The sequence below is a fragment of the Prunus mume genome, linkage group LG4 (genome assembly GCF_029339155.1).
Source record: "Prunus mume cultivar Tortuosa linkage group LG4, ASM2933915v1, whole genome shotgun sequence".
Classification (NCBI taxonomy): domain Eukaryota; kingdom Viridiplantae; phylum Streptophyta; class Magnoliopsida; order Rosales; family Rosaceae; genus Prunus; species Prunus mume.
The window spans coordinates 10,076,475-10,097,528 of record NC_142701.1 but is presented as its reverse complement, the minus strand read 5'-3'; the positions used below and the strand labels follow the sequence as shown (position 1 = coordinate 10,097,528).

At 37.8% G+C, this 21,054-nt stretch overlaps 3 protein-coding genes across 3 annotated transcripts; 2 read left to right on the top strand and 1 right to left on the bottom strand.

Annotated features, from left to right (window-relative positions):
- The first annotated feature begins 7,073 nt into the window (after positions 1–7,073).
- LOC103341935 (uncharacterized) lies at positions 7,074–11,042 on the top strand. Its single transcript, XM_008245480.3, has 2 exons — positions 7,074–8,407; positions 8,693–11,042. Exons 1-2 carry the CDS (start codon positions 7,361–7,363, stop codon positions 10,799–10,801), a joined length of 3,156 nt encoding a protein of 1,051 aa, XP_008243702.2. The 5' UTR covers positions 7,074–7,360; the 3' UTR covers positions 10,802–11,042.
- A 437-nt stretch (positions 11,043–11,479) lies between these two features.
- Positions 11,480–14,325, bottom strand: PSF1 (partner of SLD five 1). Its single transcript, XM_008245481.2, has 7 exons — positions 14,099–14,325; positions 13,665–13,780; positions 13,480–13,547; positions 12,524–12,637; positions 12,272–12,434; positions 11,816–11,965; positions 11,480–11,728 (listed from the first exon to the last, which is right to left on the bottom strand). Exons 2-7 carry the CDS (start codon positions 13,740–13,742, stop codon positions 11,702–11,704), a joined length of 600 nt encoding a protein of 199 aa, XP_008243703.1. The 5' UTR covers positions 13,743–13,780; positions 14,099–14,325; the 3' UTR covers positions 11,480–11,701.
- Positions 14,326–17,145: 2,820 nt separating this feature from the next.
- Positions 17,146–17,854, top strand: LOC103341937 (MAPK kinase substrate protein At1g80180). The gene has a single exon (XM_008245482.3). It carries the CDS (start codon positions 17,249–17,251, stop codon positions 17,606–17,608), a length of 360 nt encoding a protein of 119 aa, XP_008243704.1. The 5' UTR covers positions 17,146–17,248; the 3' UTR covers positions 17,609–17,854.
- Positions 17,855–21,054: the final 3,200 nt, after the last annotated feature.

The following is a 21,054-nucleotide window of genomic DNA, read 5'->3' as shown; positions in this document are numbered from 1 at the left end:
CGTGACTTCTCTCTTTTTCGCCCATTCCCCTCTTATGAAAGTAAAAAATCCAGCAAACAAATCTCTCCACAAAAAATCAAAAAAATTAGATGAGAACAAAAGGTTACAATCCTCACCATCACCAAACATAAAGAATTTTATACTAAGAGCCTTATATATGACCCTTACGTAAAGTCATATATCTTAATTGTTGGATCAAATTGGTTAGCTGTTAGATCAAATTGACTAGCCTGATCTAACGATTAAAAAATAAAACCTCACATAGAGGCTATATATAAGGCTCCTACTATAGAATGACTCCACCAAACATATGTTGGGTGGACAAAATATTCAAAGTTGACTTGGGCATATCTATAGATTTGTATTATTTGTATTGGCTCATGAGAAAGAAAAAAAAGTTTGGATATTTTCTTTTAGGGCTTTCCTAGACTTATACATATAAAGTGGGCTTGAGGGAATCTTAATTGCACCATTGGACTCTCCTCATGGCTAGGCCTGTTTCATTCAAATTTCTTTCAACTCTTAGTTGTCTATACATGTATTTTTCCAAGCTATGAAAAATCCGAAAAAAGACACCCAAAATTTCCAGAATTTGAAAATCCGGAAATTTTTTATTGATAATCAAGCAAGATATAAGTTTGGTCCTCATCATATACATCTTGAAAAATGAGATGTACCAAGATGATCCATAGTACATATGTGTAGCACTGTTTACTTCTTTAAAGAGAGAAAATTACTAACAATTCTTGCAAATATAAATTATAATCATAACATATCTAGCCAAAAGTGGTCATCTATACTTACGGTCTAGCTTAATGGAAAATGGCATTAACTTGCAAACTAGTAGTCTTAGATTTGAGCTCCTATGATACATTGACAGTGTTTATGAGAATACCACCCTCGCTTGTATTAAAAAAAAAATGTGGCCATCTATATTATTATTATTGTTATTATCCACATCTGCGACATTAATTTTATTATAATTTCATTTTTCAATCAAAGCAACCATCTTATATAATTGAATGCCTTCACATAATCTTATACTGCCACATCCCGGGATCAGCTCCGCCGTAGTACGATATTGTCCGCTTTGGGCCCTCTCTATGCCCTCACGGTTTTGTTTCTGGGAGCTCACGAGCAACTTCCCAGTGGATCACCCATCCTGAGATTGCTCTAGCCTCAACTCGCTTAACTTCGGAGTTCTTATAACTCCGAAGCCAATGAGCTTCCAAAAGGTTTCGTGCTAGATGGAGGTGGACATGTACATATAAGTCACATCACCCTCTCTCCGTTGGTCGATGTGAGATGTTACAATCCACCCCCTTAGGGACCCGACGTCCTTGTTAGCACACTCGCACCACACGGCAGAGTGGCTCGATACCAAATTGTCACATCCGGAATCGGCTCGCAGATAGCACGATATTGTCCGCTGGCCCCTCTCTCGCCCTCACGGTTTTATTTCGGGAGCTCACGAGCAACTTTCCAGATGGGTCACCCATCTTGGGATTGCTTTTAAACGACTGACCCAAATTCCACTTTGAAATTCGGGCCGAATCCTATTTAAAACGACACCTAGTAACCGTAGGTCGCAAATGATCAAAATGCCACAAAATAACATAAACCTAAGCCCTTAACTCATGGTTGCGCTCGATAATGGAGGTCGCCTCATTACCCTTCTTGAGGATCAAGCCACACATAGTTCTTTTCTCTGTTCGACTGTAATTGAACGCTTGAAAGCGCTATAGGCTGACCATTCTGGAGTATTCGGGACTCCGTTTTACGATTTGTCAAATACTATACGATCCTGGGAAAGTCTAGATTAACATACTTGGAATTAACTACGATCTAACGGTTCAAACGTATTGAACCCGGAAATCGCACAGTAGGCGAGATCCGTTCAGGGTTCAAACGATATCCGAATTAAGATCCGCAAAATTCTACGCGCTCGTGAGGCTAGAACATCATTCTAGGTGATTGTGGTCCCCACCTGCCCACGCACTCGCAGCGTGGTGCCTAAAGCGATAACGCCTCGCACGAAAAACCCAACATCTAGGCTCAAGACTCCTATCCAAGGTATAACACCCCATTTGGAATCACTTTTTTTCTTGGGCCTACCCTAAAACTGGAACATTGACTGAAAGTCTGCTGAAACCTAACTTAAAAATCGAATGATCTACGGTTGAAATCTCTGAAATCCGACCCAACCAGCAACTAGAGCATAAAAAATAGCTAGAAAACCATACTTCACTCGTCCGATTTGGTGGTCGGAGGTGTCCGAACGAGCTCCTTGAAATTCCATAAAAAATTGTCCAAACCGCCCTGTTTCGTGGTGGTTTCTGGCGACCACACCGGCGGATCATGGCTGAGATGGGTTAACACTGAAAGAGGAGAGTGTGGTGGTTCGTTTGGCACTGGTCTTGCTCAATTTGGTTGTCGGAGCTGAGAGAAACCCTCTCCTAAAGTCCGCCGGTCGAACTGGAGGAGGAGGAAGAAAACTGGGTTTTAAAAACTGAAGTTTGCAGTATTTACGGTTATGCCACTGAACTTATTTTGATCGTAACTCCTTCGTTACAACTCTGATTTGAGTCCACTATGTGTCTACGAACTAATTTCGTCGCGCTCTACGCAACGGTACAACTGAAATCCCCAAATTCCTTCCCGGTCAAAAAAGTTAATTTTCATACTATTAAAATATTCTAGGAGTATAGTGGTCTTTTACCATAATAAATTAATAATTAAATATTAATTAAAGACCGGATTGTTATAGCTTTAGCCCCAACTCGCTTAACTTTGGAGTTCTTATAACTCCGAAAGCCAGTAAACTCCTAAAAAGCCTCGTGCTAAATGGAAGTGGGCATGCACATATAAGGCACATCACCCCCTCTTCGTTGGTCGATGTGGGATGTTACAATAAACCATGTCCGCAAACAGAATATCGCACGTAGGCAAAGAGATACTAAAGCTTCCTGCCAGGCCCCAGATTTGCTCCGTCGTAGCACGATATTGTCCGCTTTGGGCCCCCTCTCTGCCCTCACGGTTTTATTTCTGGGAGTTCACGAGTAACTTCCCAGTGGGTCACCTATCGTGAGATTGCTCTAACCCCAACTCACTTAATTTTGGAGTTCTTATAATTCCGAAGCCAGTGAGCTTCCAAAAGGCGACGTGCTAGATGGAGGTGGGCATGTACATATAAGGCACATCACCTCCTCTCCGTTAGTCGATGTGAGATGTTACAATCCACCCCCCTTAGGGGCCCGACGTCCTCGTCAAGCACATTCGCACCACACGGCAGAATGGCTCGATACCAAATTGTCATATCCCGGGATCAGCTCCGCCGTAGCACGATATTGTCCACTTTGGCCCTCCTTTCTGCCCTCATGGTTTTGTTTCTAGGAGCTCACGAGCAACTTCCCAATGAGTCACCCATCCTGGGATTGTTTTAGCCCCAACTCGCTTAACTTTTGAGTTCTTATAACTCCGAAGCCAGTGAGCTCCTAAAAGGCCTCGTGCTAGATGGAGCTGAGCATGTACATATAAGGCATATCACCCCCTCTCCGTTGGTCGATGTGAGATATTACAATAAACCATGTCCACAAACAGAATATAGCCAGTAGGCAAAGAGATACTAAAGCTTCCTGACATGCCCGGGATTTGCTCTGCCGTAGCACGATATTGTCCGCTTTGGGCCCCCTCTCGCCCTCACTATTTTGTTTTGGGAGCTCACGAGCAACTTCTCGGTGGGTCACCCATCCTGAGATTGCTCTAGCCCCAACTCGCAACCGGAGTTCTTATAACTCCGAAGCTAGTGAGCTTCCAAAAGGCCCCGTGCTAGATGGAGGTGGGCATGTACATATAAGGCACATCACCCCCTTTCCGTTGGTCGATGTGAGATGTTATAATCCACCCCTTTAGGGGCCCGACGTCCTCGTCGGCACACTCGCACCACACGGCAGAGTGGCTCGATATCAAATTGTCACATCTCGGGATCAGCTCCGCCGTAGCACGATATTATCCACTTTGGCCCCCCTCTCTGACCTCACGATTTTGTTTGTAGGAGCTCACGAGCAACTTCTCAGTGAGTCACCCATCCTGGGATTGCTTTAGCCCCAACTCGCTTAACCGGAGTTCTTATAACTCCGAAGTCAGTGAGCTCCTAAAAGGCCTCATGCTAGATGGAGGTGGGCATGTACATATAAGGCACATCATTCCCTCTCCGTTAGTCGATGTGGGATGTTACAATAAACCATGTCCGCAAGCAGAATATAGCTCATTGGCAAAGAGATACTAAAGCTTCCTGCCATGCCCGGGATCGCTCCGTCGTAGCACGATATTGTCCGCTTTGGGCCCCCTCTCTGCCCTTACGGTTTTGTTTATGGGAGCTCACGAGCAACTTCCCAGTGGGTCACCCATCCTGGAATTGCTCTAGCCCCAACTCGCTTAACCGGAGTTCTTATAACTCCGCCGTGAGTTCTCAAAAGGCCTCGTGCTAGATGGAGGTAGGTATGTACATATAAGGCACATCACCCCCTCTCTGTTGGTCGATGTGGGATGTTACAATAAACCATGTCCGCAAACAGAATATAGCTCATTGTCAAAGAGATACTAAAGCTTCCTGCCATGCCCGGGATCTGCTCCGCCGTAGCACTATATTGTCCTCTTTGGGCCCCCTCTCTGCCCTCACGGTTTTGTTTATGGGAGCTCACGAGCAACTTCCCAGTGGGTCACCCATCCTGGGATTGCTCTAGCCCCAACTCGCTTAACGGAGTTCTTATAACTCCGAAGCCGAGCTCTCAAAAGGCCTCATGCTAGACGGAGGTGGGCATGTACATGTAAGGCACATCACCCCCTCTCTGTTGGTCGATGTGAGATGTTACAATCCACCCCCCTTAGGGATCCGACGTCCTCGTCACACTCACACCACACGGCAAAGTGGCTCGATACCAAATTGTCACATCTCGGGATCGACTCCACCGTAGCATGATATTATCTGCTTTGTGCCTCCTCTCTGTCCTCACGGTTTTGTTTCGGAGCTCACGAGCAACTTTTCAGGCCACCTATCTCGGGATTGCTCTAGCCCTAACTCGCTTAACTTCGGAGTTCTTATAACTCCGAAGCCAGTGAGCTCCCAAAAGGCCTCGTGCTAGATGGAGGTGGGCATGTATATATAAGGCACATCACTTACTCTCCGTTGGTCGATGTGGGATGTTACATATACATCATGTATTATATTTAGATAAAATGTCATCTACATTACATCAATTCTCATGGAGTGTGCATGCAAATTCATGGATTCTGGATCCCTAATGTCATTTTGTTTTTAATAAGCTTCGGATATCTTAACCATTGTTCTGATGTGGTGGACAAACCTTTTTTTAGATTATTATACCAGTATTTGTTTTAGAAGATGTTGTGACATTGGGTGCTGGGCCGGAATGGCATGGTGCAATTGGTGCCACTGCAGAGTTCTTAAATATTTTTTTACCTTATATTATAAATATTAATATTATAAAAATTGTACATATACTACGATATGCAACATAGTGAAACAAAAGTGTATTGTAGAAGCAATAACTTGCATAGCATGCAACAAATTTTTTTTTTTCGAGTTGTAGGATGGCAGCAGAAAAATTGATCAGACACTTCAAGTAGAGCCATGTGGCTTCTAGCCTTTGGAGGGAAGCCGTCAGCAAATAAAAATACAATTTTTTTACTGTTGGCGTGCATGACATGCGCGATCCCCACATATACGTAACGTGCCAAAGGAAAAATAATAATAATATTGTACACTTCGTCACAGCCAGCGAACAGGAGCCCAGACTCATCTTACCTTAGGCCTTGTCCAGATTGGTGGAGCTTATCTCTTGTCCTGACAAAAATTGGACGCTGGAAATGGATTTTGAAACCTAGAAGCTTTTTGCCTGGACTAGGCTAGTGGGGGGAAATACTCTTACAAGAGGTGGCTAAAAGTAAGACAAAAATGATTTGGTAAATAGAGTGAAAGACAAAATGTGCCTTTGTTGAAAAGTCTAAGGCCCTTTTCGAATAAAACCAGACCAAAGATGATCACTATGCCCATACCAAAGCCTGATTGCTAAATGCTAATCCCTCATTCCCACCTGCCAAGCTGCAATTTCATTGGCAACCAAAGTTGCCACTTCTGACCCCAAAAAAAAGGGGACATTTTGGAAAAAGCAAAAGGAGAGGGAAAAATTTTAAAAGAAGCAAAAATGACAAAAATGTCTTTATTTATTTTTAGATTTCTAAGGAATCCAATACATTTGTATGTCTTTGATTTGAAAATTGAGTGTTTTTTTGTCTTTTTTGAAAAGCTATTGCTTTTTTCAAAAGTGAAAAAAAATTTATGTCTAAAACCTAAAAAACCTATAAATAAAAAATAAATAAAAAAACCAAAGTTGCAACTTTCCCCACTGAAATTTCATCAAAGAATCATTCTTTGGGAAAGTGCAGTTGAGTTGACTTCTGAGCTGTAAAAGTGTTGAAGTTTACTTCCTGGAATCTGGCGCAGGAGTCTCCTTCGTGCATCATCTTCCTTGACACTTATTTTTATTTTTAAATTTGTGCTCTTTGACGAACAGAGTTGGATATGTTAAATGGATCTCGAGCTAATTCACCATTCACTATTTTGGTATTATTGTTACCATTAACATCTTCATTCTTCAATTTAAAGCCTTCAAAAGGTAATAGTATTGTCTTTCTCAAGTTTTACTTAATTTAGTGCATGCTTTATTGTTAAAAAAATTCTTGAATGTTCAAAGTGCTTGCTTGTTCATTTTGCTGGTTTGGAAACTGGGTTTTGACTCTAAGAGCTTAATGAACTGGAATTGATAGTTTTGGATGGTTTGGGGGATTGAAAGTTCATTCATTTCCTTCAAATGAAAACTGGGTTTTTATTCTTTCATGGATTTTGGTTGCTTTCTTTATTCTTATTGCTTATGCTCTGGAATTAATGGGAGTTGGTGCAAAAAGATGTGGATTGGAAGTCCCAGGTTTATCTATTATGTTGTCTGATTGCAATTTGGTTAAATTTGATGGATCAGTTTGGCACGCATCAGTTAAAGACATTTCTTTTCCCCAAATGAATCTTGATTTAATCTGTGAAGGATATTTCGTCTCAATTGTTTGCTGATTGAGTGTGCTCCTTGAATCAATTGCCTCACAGAGTCTCTAGATAGACGGTTGGAAAAGTCAGTAAAGTTCGGTGAGAATGTGTTCCCAATTATCAGAAATAAGGTTAAGGAACCTCTAACATCTCATTGATCACTGGGAATCCTTCTGTGGGAATGTGTATTTAGTTGACAAAATACATGTAGAATTTGGTAGCATACGGTTTTGAGTAGCAATGGATGCTCTGCAAGTTATTGCTTCTGCAACACAGATAGTTTCAAGCATGGTAAGTGCTATATCTGCATTAGAACAAGCATCTAGAAATTTCGATGAAGCTCCAAAGAGAATTCGGAGCTTAGAGGAATTTGTCTGTGATCTTGAAAACTTGAGTCGCCGAATTAAGCAAAAACATGTCAACAAGCTTCATAATCCTCAATTAGATTACCAAATCCAAAGCTTGAATTCCCTGATAGAACGCCTACGTCCAAATATCAGCAAGGCCAGGAGAATGGTGTCAAAAAATAAGGTTAAGAACATAGCTAAGGTAGTTTGGACTTCTATGGCTGGAGATCCACTTGAAAGACTAGTGAACTCAATAAGGGATGACTTGAATTGGTGGCTTGATTCTCAAACAATGGTTCACCATGTTGAGAAAGCAATAGAATCAACTGCACAAGACACCTCAGTTCAACTGAAAATCAAGACTGAACAAGGCTACCCAGTTTCGAGTAAATGTTATTTTGTGAGGGATTTACTGGAACAAGATGGTTCTCATCGAGTCATTCTAATTGTTGGGCTATCTGGTATTGGGAAGTCTTTTTTTGCTCGTCAAGTAGCTTCTGATCCTCCAGAGAAATTCATGGATGGTGCAGTTGAACTTGCTTTTGGCCAATGGTGCAGTAGAGCTGCTTGCAACAGAAGTATAGGTGAATACCAGAGGCGCTTGGCAAGAAAGCTGTGTAAATTTCTGGTGCAGATCGGATTTTGGAAGAAGATTAAGGATGAATGTTCTGGAGACCTTGAATATATTGGTTGTTTGCTTCAACAAGCCTTGTATGGGAAGAGCATTCTTATTCTTCTCGATGATGTATGGGAGCAGGATATAATTGAGAGATTTGCAAAGTTATATGATAATGATTGCAAGTACCTTGTCACAACAAGAAATGAAGCTGTCTATGAAATAACAGAAGCTGAAAAGGTGGAACTAAGCAAAGACGACATAAAGGAGATAAGCATGGAAGTTCTTCTCTACCATAGCCTCCTAGGCAAAGAAGAGTTACCGGTATGAACCACATTACGCTACAATTCTATTTCTGCAAATTACTAAATTGCATTGTCACAATTTTTCAGCCATTACATTGTTGATGCATATATGTTTTCTGTGTGGTTCCTATAGAGATTTTACATGATCTTATAGTCAAGCCTGCAGTCGTATTTGTAAAAGGTGGAGATGTAGTTGAATAACATTGATTAAGCCTCAGATGCATCCACTTTCTTTATGTGCTCTTCCATCAATTTTCCAGTTTTTCTTCACTTATTTGTTGGAATTTTCTTATTCTATATGTAGCATGTAGCGGAAAGCTTACTAGAGCATTGTGGCCACCACCCTCTGACAGTTGCTGTTATGGGTAAGGCTCTCAGAAAAGAAATGAGAGCTGATAAATGGGCACAGGCCATCACCAACTTATCCACCTACGCTACATGTGCACCCGGTCCTGTATCATATGTGAACGAAAAAGAAGCTGAGAATGCAGTAACCATTTTTGGGTCCTTTGAGTTCAGTCTAGATGCAATGCCTGGAGACTCTCGAAAGCTCTTCATTGCTCTATCGGCTCTTTCATGGGTAGAACCTGTACCAGAAGCTTGTGTTGAGGCTGTCTGGTCAGTTCTTGGGCAGGATACCTTGTTCCCTCTCATAGTATGCAAGCTTGTTGAAGGCTCTTTGCTTATGAAAATCGATACAGATCCCTTATACTTGGTACATGACATGGTTGCTCTGTACCTTGGTAGCAAGACAAACGATTCGGTGGAGATACTACTGAATGAATCCACACCTGAAGAAACTGCATTCATCTGCCCTTGGCTTCTTATATTTGGGAAAGAGCGAGTAAAAAGTTTTGCTGAAAAGAAAATAGTGCATTTCCTCAATGCTTTTGAGGAAAAGCAGGTGATTATCACATTAAAGGCCTCTATCCAGGCTCTAATGGCCAGCAAATCCATTTCTGAACTCGAAGAAAGTAGAGCAAGCTTTGGTAGCTTATTGGGTCCTAGGACTGCAGACCTGATCTCTACAGAATCACAGAGTCTGATTGCTGTATCTGCAAAAGCCATCACCACTGTATTTAGCAAGACTGATTATTGCAATTATTTTCCATCCCTTGAAGCTACTGGTGCAGTCAGCAAGTTGGCAATAATCTTAGAAACTTGTGAGGACCCTTTGATCCAAACAGATATTTCAATTGTCCTCGCAAAGCTTGCAGAATTCGGAAGCCCAAACACAGTCGAGAAGGTGCTCTGGAGCATTCCATTCAATCGTTTGGCCAATTTGCTCTCTCCAACTGCCGAGGAATGGCATGAGAGCATGTTTACCATATTGATGTCGTTAACCAAATCTGGGAAATCGAAAGCCGTCGAGAGAATGCTTGCTTTTGAGATTGATAAGAATCTTCTTTTGCTCCTTGCGAATGGATCCGAAGTAGCTCAACATCATGCCATAGTTGCATTGAAGGCATTTTATGAGTTGGGAGGCCCTCATGTGTTAAGGTCTCTTGAACCCACAAATCTAAACGTTTTGCCATGGCAAGCTAGACATTATTTGGAAAGATTTGCTTTGAAAGATCAAAATGTGCCCCTTCTACCGAAGTCGCAAACTTTTGAAGATGTCATTCATAAGGTACTAGACAGCGATAACGAGATGGTATTGGAGGCAATGCAAGATCTCATACCAGTTGTGGAGAACGCAGGAGAACCAGGATTCAGAGACATGATTACAAATAGTCCACTAATCAAACGGCTTTCCGAACTCTTGCAGCCCGGACAGTATGAACAAAATTCAATGATTTCTCAATCTGCTTTTCTATTGACGAAGCTAGCTTGCTCGGGCGGAGAACCCTGCATTAAAAAGTTTCTAGAGTATGATATTGTACCCAACCTAGTTAAGATGATGCATTGCAGCATTGCGGAGTTGCAGGATGCAGCCTACACAGCACTACACCAGATGCTTTTTGGCAGTGGTGGTGCTCTCGTTTTGAACCGAATCCTTAAGATGGGTCTCATAGAGAGGATGGTTCAATCACTGGAGAGCAAATCAATGAAGACCCGGGAAGTGAACATGCGGTGCTTCTTAGATATTGTGGAGCTCGGAAACAAATCCTGCATAGAGCTCATGTTTTCTTTGCTAGTGGTGGAGAAGCTTGTGAAAATAGAAAAGGCTAGTGGGGGGACTGGGGAAACCTTGCTTGGATTTCTGAAGGGCATAGATAAGTGTAAGCACCTTTCTACAGCAGAGCGCAGAGTGATGAAAAAGCAAGTGGTTAGGAAGATAAGGGCTTCCCTTAAAGGCCATAAATTTGAAGGTCAAATTTTAGGAGCTGTTGATGCTTGTGTATCTGAGGGCTCAAAATCTGGTAGCAGCAGCAGCAGTGGTAGCAGTAGTAGTAGACACAAAAGGTCATAACTTTGCAGCTTCTTCAGTGGAAATTACAAGATCTTGCATTGAGATTTACATGTCAATCAAAGTATTTAGTTCAATCCGGACTCCATCAATTTTGAAATGTATTATATGATCGGCAGTCCACTTTTCTCAATTTGGAAGATGGCCTCGATCAAACTGAAAGCCTGATTGAATCTCAGTAAATTTGGAATCTGAATTCAACTAGAATCTACAAAATTAGAGGTCCTAATGTTTATCGATTTCATCTTTTGGCATTATGCCATTGTTACTTTGCCATTGTTACTTTGTTAATATTCTCAGTTTTATGCAGAGGAAAAGCTTATACTTCAAGCATTAAGTGAACTACAATCAAACAAAGTGAGATGCGATATCCCAACCAGAAGCAATTTAACCATGCCAAAAACAGAGACAGAAGTAGGCCACTTGGTTTATAATGTTTAAGCAAGTCAATATAGCCGTAAGATAAGTGAACTAAAAGGTTATTAATTAAGGGCTAATTGGTTTAACATTATTTAACTCGGACTTTGAACCCAAATCAACCAAATGATCTGCTACCATGTATTGTTTCTGTATCTGAAAGTGTTAGACAATAACTCTAAGCACGGTAAAGTTGCACTCATCATAGAAGTTGACCCAAATTAACCAATAATATGCATTCGTCAAAGACGTATAAGTAAAATCTAAGCACTTAAACCGTCAACTTCATTAACATAATTTGTGCAGGGAACTGCCACACACGACATGTTTATGCTAATATAGTCGGAAAGCTACATTATTAAGGATAAATTAAGAAAACAATTATTAATTTAACCACAAACTGAACATGATACAATAGTATACAGAATAGTATACAGAATAGTACGGAGTCCGAGGAAGACTGTTTAGCAGGTTGAGCCAATTAAATCAGCCTGTGAGCTCCTCCATCTTGCCCTATTAGTCCAGGATAGTAGTTAGAGAGCAAGGATTTTAACAAACCGAAGTGGATGAGGATCAAGCTGTCATGTAAATGAAACATACCAGTGAAATATATTTCTCAGCATCAGTTCGTTTAAGAAAATGCATGGAGTGACGAGCAAAATTGGCCGTATTATCGCTTGGTAATTCTACTTCACCCATGTCATCGAGTACTCTCACCTTGATGTAGGGATCTTTTGGGGGCACCATATCCTGGAAAACACAAGAACTCAGAATGATAATGAAACTTCTGTCATTAATAACCAAGAGTCAAGTTTCTCAAATCATTTTCATTAATAACATCTCCATTGTGCCACTCAATTAAAGTACAGTACTTTCCAGTTTTTAACAACAAACAGTCATCCAGCTTGAATCATTCCAATTATGAACATGCCCATTGAATCAGCAACCCATCTTAGTTGTAATTCACAAACATCTAAATATCAAAGAGAAGGACTCGATAACCTATGTGTTTATTTTACTATGAAGTTTAATTGCGAGTATATAGAGAGAGATTACCACTGCCAACTCGAGAAGCACTCTCGACATATATGATTTTAAAGCTTCTGAATGTTTCTTAAAGTACTCTTTCTCTGAGTGACTAAGCTTCTCTTGAATTTCTTCTGGAATGTCAGACCCGACCTTCCATACCAGATTTCGTAAAATTTCGGCTCGGTTGTACCTGCATGGTTATAAGAACCATGTGAACTTAAAATATACTAACTAAAACGAAGCGTAATCATATAATAACACAACAGATAAAAACATTACATATATGCCATCAAGCAGCGTTTATTGCGAACTAAAGAGAGGTGGTGAATGAGCTGCCCATAGTGGTCCTCATCCTTAGTTGTTTCGACATCTAATCCTGCTTCCTGCATTTTTCTGTTGCAACATCAAGTCATATGTGAGTTGATTGAGTATACAAGCCAAAAGATATATCATGCATATGGAATTGTAGACAGGAAGCAAAGAGATGCACAGTTTTAATCAATACATGAAACGGGAGTTCTCAAAACCAAATATATGAAACTATAACTGAATTCTTGAGGCAAGTGCCAAAATGCCCCTATTACAACATGATTTGTAATCCAACTCTGAATCTTGGGACAACCTAAGTCCACGCTGAAAAATGTTAAAGACTGGCTCAACAAACTAATGCACCAATCAACAAAACAGTGTAATGAAAAAATGACTTGCAATGTCGTAAATTGTAAATGTCATATTCATTGTCTGAATGTCTTGACTGGCACAGATCTTTTTTTCCAGTAAGTTGTAAAGTTAGGAAAACAAAAAATTTCAAAGAAAGAATATATTAAATTGACTAGGCATACAATAAAGCCTGAGTTACATGAAGTAATCATAAAACATTGTTACAGGAAGTCATTTACAGAAATCATCATCTGTGATTTAGACATATGGAAGTAAAACGTGCAATATATTGTGTTAACTGGAAGACTTACAGGGACCGCATAAATATAAATAATTGCTAACTGACATATTAGATGTTCAATGTTGAAAATGATTTACAAAAGCAATTAAACAACAGAAAAGTCCCCTTAGTTAGTTATAGCACCAGCACAACCACAACATCAGGTAATCTGAACGACTTCATCATCTCAGGTGAGATTGAGCATGTGATTTGCTGCTGTGGAATGCAAATGAGGAAACGCAACCAAAAAAAAAAAAAAACCAATTACAATAGGAAAAACTCAAAATTGTGTTACCTTATCAAAGATCGAAGGTCAGCAAAGTGTTGACTACATTCTGCAATTACTTCACTAAATACATCACTCTACAAGATGAAGCCAAGATATATCAAATTAGAGGATACTACATATAACTTGACAAAAACAGATAGAATTAGGGAAATTCGGATAAAAAATTAGAAACAGGGCAGTTCTCTCTGTACACTGAAAGGCGTGAGCTGCCCCTTTTCACCATTTGCAATTTCTTTGACCAGTTGGATGGCTTTTGTTCCATACATCATAAAAATGAGGCGATCGAAATGAGTGCTCCTTAAAAGACCTGCATTCGTTGAAACATTTCATCAAACAGCTTAGGCACATAAAATTGAGACCCTAAAGTACCCAATTAACCCAGGTCAAAAACTCACCACAGGCAGAGGTTTTGAATAAATTTTTAATATGGGTTTTGAGATTGAAAAGTAGAGATCCCACTTTTAGATTGTGGGTTGCTCAATAAGCATCTATTTTGAGAGAGAGAGATTAATCCCCGAAAAGAATTTCAAATTTAGAAGAAAATAAAATAGAGAAATCCGCATCCAGTAACTGAAACCCAACTGCAACCCACAAAATTCAAAGAAGCAGAAGATTCGGAACTCACTGCTTCAAGAGTTGGCGACCATGAATTATAATCCTTGGGCTTCTTATGGACTGATGCTTACTCTAATTAGAAGCCTGGAAGCGCATTCTGGTGTTTACTGGATGTGTCTGTCGTCGAAGGAAGGGATGAGCGGGACGAGGGATGGTGCCTATCAGTGTAAGATTAGGCGTGGGAGAGAAAAATTGAGAAAGTGAAAATCTTTTATCTATTTCGGATTTTGGGTTTTCGCGGCTTTTTTATTTGGATTTTTAAAGTAACCGCTAAAACCATAATGTGGTTCAAAATAAAATTTTAAAATTAATATGGTATATACCTAAAAGTTTAGATAATATTTATGCAAAATTTTCACTTTTTCAATAATAATAATAATAATAATCCTCATAATATTACAAAAAAGTTTATGGGCTGGAAAATAAGTAATTAAATAGTGCTTGAGCATTATGAATTAATTGTTGAATTAGTTGGATTTGCATTAGCTATTAAAAAGATCTTTAAATCCTTTATCGTTTGTCTTGGACTTTCTTTTGTTGCCATAAATCTTGAACTTTGCGAAGGCCTTTTTTGTCATATCCGTGGCTGGCTATTACCATGCACTTCACAAGTCTTATGACGCCTCTGCACGCGAGTTACATGAGGCTACACCAACTAGTGAGATTCTTGGTTTATCACGTTAATTTGTAGTTTGTACCATCTAAGCATTCATTAGAGCACCTCCAGCGCTTGGGTCCAGTCCGAGCAAAAGGCAATCTCAGACCCCAAAACCCCTTTCAACGCGTAAGGTCTAGCTTGGGCAAGAGTTGGGTCCCACGAGCCCAGGCATGCCCATGGGCAAATTCAGCCCGAGTTGTTGCTTGGGCAAAATGATACAATGAACCCCAAAAAAAAAAAAAATTTTAAACCAAAAATTCCATATATATATATATATATTTATAAATACATAACCATATTCTTTACTTCCCACACCAAAAACTCTATACAAATTCATCTCCTCATATCTCATGTGAGTAGTAATTAACCTTGCCCTTGCCCTTGCCCTTTGGGGTGGAAACAAAAAAGACAAAAGTTGTCACTATTGACGTGAATAACAAACCTTGCCTTGCCTTGCCTTGCCCTTGCTCTTTAGGGTGGAGGTGCTCTTAAAGGCACATTTAATTTCGTTATGCCCTAAATTTGAGAGGTATCTCAAGTCAATCATGAACTAGTAGGTGTTTATACTTTCCCACATGGCAATGCATAATTGGCTTAATATACCGCTACAGTGATATTCTCATTACATAAAAGTTCTTCTCATAAGACTAGCTTGTGCAAAATTGATTCTTTAAGAATTTAATTAAAAACATATTTTTGGTTGAAATAAATTCTCTAAAACTGATTTCTTTGCATTGATTTTTTTTTTCTTTCCATAGAAGAAAATGTGCAAAGTGTTAGCATTTTGGACGGGGTCTTCTTTAACAAACTGATGTGCTGGATGCGGCCATCGATCATTAACTGTCACAAATTTCTGCATTCTTCTTATACAAATTTATAAATAAACTCAATCCTAGACATGTATTTATAAATAAAAAAAACCCAAGCACTATTTAAACATAGAAACACACCCAAAATCAACCTCAAAGTCAACTTTTTGGGTGTGATTATAAATGAGTTTTGAGTGTGTGTAATGATGGATTTTGGGTGTGTTTATAAAGTGTTTTGGATGTTGGGTTTTTTTATAATTTCAACCTCCATTTTGGGTGTTTTAGTGAAACTCCTTGTTCTTATGGTTAATTTCAATTTAGTATCATGAACTCTTACTTTTAAGGCACGTTTGCTCCTATATTCTCAATTTTAATGATTGCATACCCTAAGCTTTTCAATTTTGTGCAATTTGGTTCCATCATTAACTTCATCATCGAAATTTTTGTTAATTGTTTGTGTGACAAGCCTGAGTACCTATTCACTTATTTCAATGTCAGTTGAAGGGTATTTTGTTTTAAAAAATAGTTTGGTATTAATGTGTGTAATGTGTTCTTCATGGGCGGGAAGACACCAATTACCCGAAAATATTCTTCAACTAACATCGAAATAAGTGAATAGGTGAGACCCATGCATGTCAGGCAAGCAATAACGGAAATTTTGATGTCAGAATTAACGTCGGAACCAAATTGCAAAAAATTAAAAAACTTTAGGTATGTAATCATTAAAATTGAGAATGCGGGGACAATTAACCCTTGATTTTAAGTATTGGGATAGGTATATATATGCCACTTTCATAGTCCAAGGCACATATCTCTATTTTGTAGTCCAAGGCACATCCACTCCTGAGCAGCCTGACACGTTGGGTCAGACACAAGAATTAGAATTCTTTTTTTTACAACAGAAAAAACAAGTAAGAAAGAAGGAAAACAAGGAAAGATAAAATAAAATTGCAATCACTTTTGGCAGGCAGTGGTGATAGAGAATAGTAAGCCAAGCTCATCCATATGCTCTTAGTCATGATTCAATATCCAACTTATCACAAATATATATATATATATATATATCTCGTCTTCATCATTCATATAAATTAAACATTAATTAATCATTGATTAGTTGGCGCCAAAAATGAAGTCATGCACTTAAAAAACTCCTAATGATTGAACACGGCGGTCTTGATGACCAGGCTAGGTCAGCCGCTGTGGACAAACAAAATTCCGTCACGTCCTTAATTATCATTAATTATATAAAATTAAAAGATATGGTAATTTTGTTTGACCATATTATTATACAAGATATAATCCTAATATTTTTATAAATTCATTAAAAAATATATATAAACTTATCGTACAAGTTAATGACAAACTTTTAATACGTGAGTTAACAAATAAAAAATAAAGGAAAGTTTTGAGTTAAATAATTTTTTAATAATTACAATAATGAAGAAAACATACAATATTGACTGAGTTGCCCATTATTTTTTAGAAGAAACGGGAAATAACTGAGCGGCAATTTTATGACCTTTTCTATTGCACCCAGTGTTTGGGATTTCCACCTCATATATATACTTGAGAAAAGCCAGGCACATAACATCTTGTTTATGCCCTCGATTCAAAATTATTCAAGTTAGTCTTATAAAATATCGACCTCAATAAATTTGCAAGGATCTACAGAGAAACACAGAGGTCAGAGGCAATGGCTGGGTTGCAAAGATCTTCAGTGTCGTTTAGGAGGCAAGGCTCTTCAGGGTTTGTGTGGGATGACAAGCACTTATCAGGAGAGCTTGTAGACAAAGTAGCACCGCTGCTAAAAGGAGGAGGAGGAAGAGCACGACAAGACCAAGAGAAGGCTGAGATTATAGAGGGAGTTAGGGCACCAAAACCAATCAACACCGTCAGTAGAAGCAGGTTCAACGGTGAGGGACGCGGCTACAGGACTGGGAAGGTCACGCCGGCTATTGAACCTCCGTCGCCAAAGGTCTCTGCATGCGGCTTTTGTGGCGGTTTTGGTAAACCGTCGAGAAAGAGTACTAATCTTAGAGCAAGGGCTTGGTAAGCGTAGATTACGGTAGAATTAGGATAGCAAAAACGATGTGAAAGGTTTGGACAACAAAGAAGCGGAGCAAAAACGATGGTATATTTGTGATATGATTTTTTTTTATAATTTACTTTTTTTAGTTTGATTGGTTACGAGTGAAATTTAAGTATGAGGTTCTTCAGGAAATCTCAATCATGTACGAAGGAAATTAAGCTTAAATGAAGTCTAGCAATATTAATTATTAAGTTTTGGGCAATTTGGGTTTGTAACTTCTTGGTTTCATGTGGGTTTTAAAAATGATTTAAGAAAAGAAAAAAACATGTTTCGTATCTCAATATAATTCGTAAGGGTTGCAGTTGATAGAGAAAAAAAAGTAGAACATCGGAGAATCTTCATGATCTAGGTATTCTGTGGATCACAAAAGAAAGATGGATATCATGGCAACCAGCTTGAACTAGCTAGTTTTTTCAACAAATACTATTAATGCTTAAATTCCTGTAATTGTGTCGGCCTTCATTACTATTTTAAAAAGTTTGAATTTTAGTTTAGGTATAGGGACCAATGGTTTTTTATTTTTTTTTATTATAAAAAAATCTTAGTAAAAGTGATTGGGAGAGAGGGTTACACAAATATTTAGAGCTGTGCGGTTGTACTGCAAACACAGAATACCGCCGGTTACCGACTAGCTTTTGTGGTCCGCAAAACATGGTTGACCAAAAAGTCAACGCAGTTGCAAGGAGAGAGAGAGAGTAATTTCTATTGTCTTCCTTTAACTCCTCATTTCTCTCTACAAACTCCCTTAAGTTATATAACACATTATCAGCACAAGTCTCTAACAACTTGAGATAGCACAGTTTCATCTCAAGTATGAAAGCTCTTGTTACATAGGCTTATCAAATGGAAAGAAGTGCATCAACAAAAAGAAGTTGAATGACAAGATTCCAAACATATAAGAATTATTTTATTATGTTTCTCATTTACATAGGTAGTGCATGAGTTATGACACATTTGCATTTTTATTATAGATATCTATCTTATCTATCTACTTACAAGATTTCAAATGTATTTTGTTATTTGTAGAAATCAAAGATTTTCGTTAATGAGCAAAGTGAGAGACTCAAGAATCTCTATTCTTATACAACTAATGGAGGACTAGAAGTTCCTCAATTCTTATTCAATCATGTAAGGGCTATAAGATCCGTAGATTTTAATCCTTATAATATAAATATATGTGGACTTGAAATTCCTCAATGCTTAAAAGGCAAATGAAAATTTGAAGCTCTTTGATTCATTTTTCATTGGAACAAGAAGTTTCAACAATTTATTTTATTGCAATATTTTAAATTTTGTTGTATTTTATTTTACTTAATTCTTTTCTTTGGTTTCATTTTTATTTTATGCAAGGACCCAAAGTCCCTAAATTATTCTTATATAATTAAATAAAGACTCGAAATCTCTTAGTTTGCAATCCATATCATATCTATACAAGAATTTGGAGTTCTGCAATTTTCATAAAGCAAATCAAGACTTGGAGTTCTTTGATTTTTCTTTAACTAGAACTAGAAGTTCCAACAGTTTATTTTATTCCAGTATTTTAATTATTATTTTATTTTTCTTGTTATATTCAGTTACTTGTTTTAATTTCAATAATTTATATTTAAGGACATGAAGTACCTAATATGACCCGAATTTCAAAAATCTTAGAACCCAAAATTCTAATTTATGTCTAATCCAAACTATAAGTTTCGGCCACGTATGCATTAAAATAGGTAAATTCTAGACCATGAAGTTCTAATTGTGTCAACCTCCAAATTGATAATTCATATTTTCTATTTTTTCTATTATAGTTTTATTTTATTACCTTGAACAATATCATATCAATACAAATTTAGACCTGAAGTTTAAAATCAAATATATATATATTTTTTAATTTGATATATGTACTCGAACCTGAAGTTTTAGATATATATATATATATATCCAAAGTTCATAATTTTAATTAAGATTAATATTAATATGAACTCGCAGTTCATACCTCGTCAAGAACGTATAGTAAGTAGCCAAAATTGTTATATATCTAATAAATAGTATGACTGTGCGGCCATAGGTCTTTTTTCTTTTTGTTTAAGTAACTCGCATAGCCGTGCGGCTATACTCCAATAGGGGTGGGCGCGGTATGGTACGGTATTGAGCCCGTACCGCTACTGATACAGAAATTTAAATCGGTATGGTATGGTATAGGATTATGGTTTGCCAAAATTGATATCATACTATACCGTGCCAAATCGGTATCGGTACCATTTCGGTACCAAAATGATACAACTAAAAATGAACCAATTCAATATTCAACATCAAAATAAGTGATGTCTAAGTTACAAATTCAAATATTCAACATATTCAATATCCAAATCCTAATCAACATATTCAATATCCATCAATATATTCAATATCCAAATCCTAATCAACATATTCAATATCCAAATCAACCAAATCAATATTTATCCATCAACAAATTCATCAAACCCAAATGGTTAAAACTTATGCCCTATGGCTTACAAACCAAAATAGTTAAAATTATGCATTATGGCTTACAAAAATACAAACATAAATGACAAAAACATAAAGTTATACTATTCGGTACGGTACGGTATTGACCGGTACCAAAATCTTTATACCAATTGGTACGGTACGGTATAGTACGGTGCGGTTAGGGTACGGTTTCGGTATTTCGGTTTAAGATGCCCACCCCTATATTCCAATTCTGCGTGGTTTTCAAATTTTAAATCAAATAGTAGTATAGCCGGGCGGCTATACGCCTTCCTTTTCTTCTTTTTTCTCCAAATAGTATAGCCGACCGGCTATACGCTGTTTTTAATATTTATTCTACTTAATAGTATCGCCGGCAGCAATACTCCGTGTTTTTTTTTAACTTTTATTCAAATTAACGTACAGCCGGCCGGCTACACGCCTTTTTATAATATTTTTCAAATTAATAGTATAGCCGACCGGCTATACTCTTTTTAAAAGAAAAATATTTCTTCATATTAATAATATTTCCAGGGTTATTATTCGTATAAACAATTTAGTATATTCCATTATATATATATATATATATATTTAAATTAAGAGTATAGTCGAGAGGCTATACTCTGTTTTTTAATCTTTATTCATATTAATATTTCATAGTAATTATTCATATAAACAATTTAGTATTTTCCCTTTAATACCCGTATTACACATGTACATACATATTTCTCAATAACACTGACATTTTTAATATAATACTCTTATAATACTTCATGTTGATTTTTTCTAGAGTTATTATCCGTATATTTTTCCGTTACATACTCGTATTATACACTTACGTGTGTACTTTTCAAGAGTACTTCCGTTTTCCATATACGTCTTAAAGACTCGCTAAAATACAAGTTTTTTTTTAAATTACAAAAATTAAACATAAAATA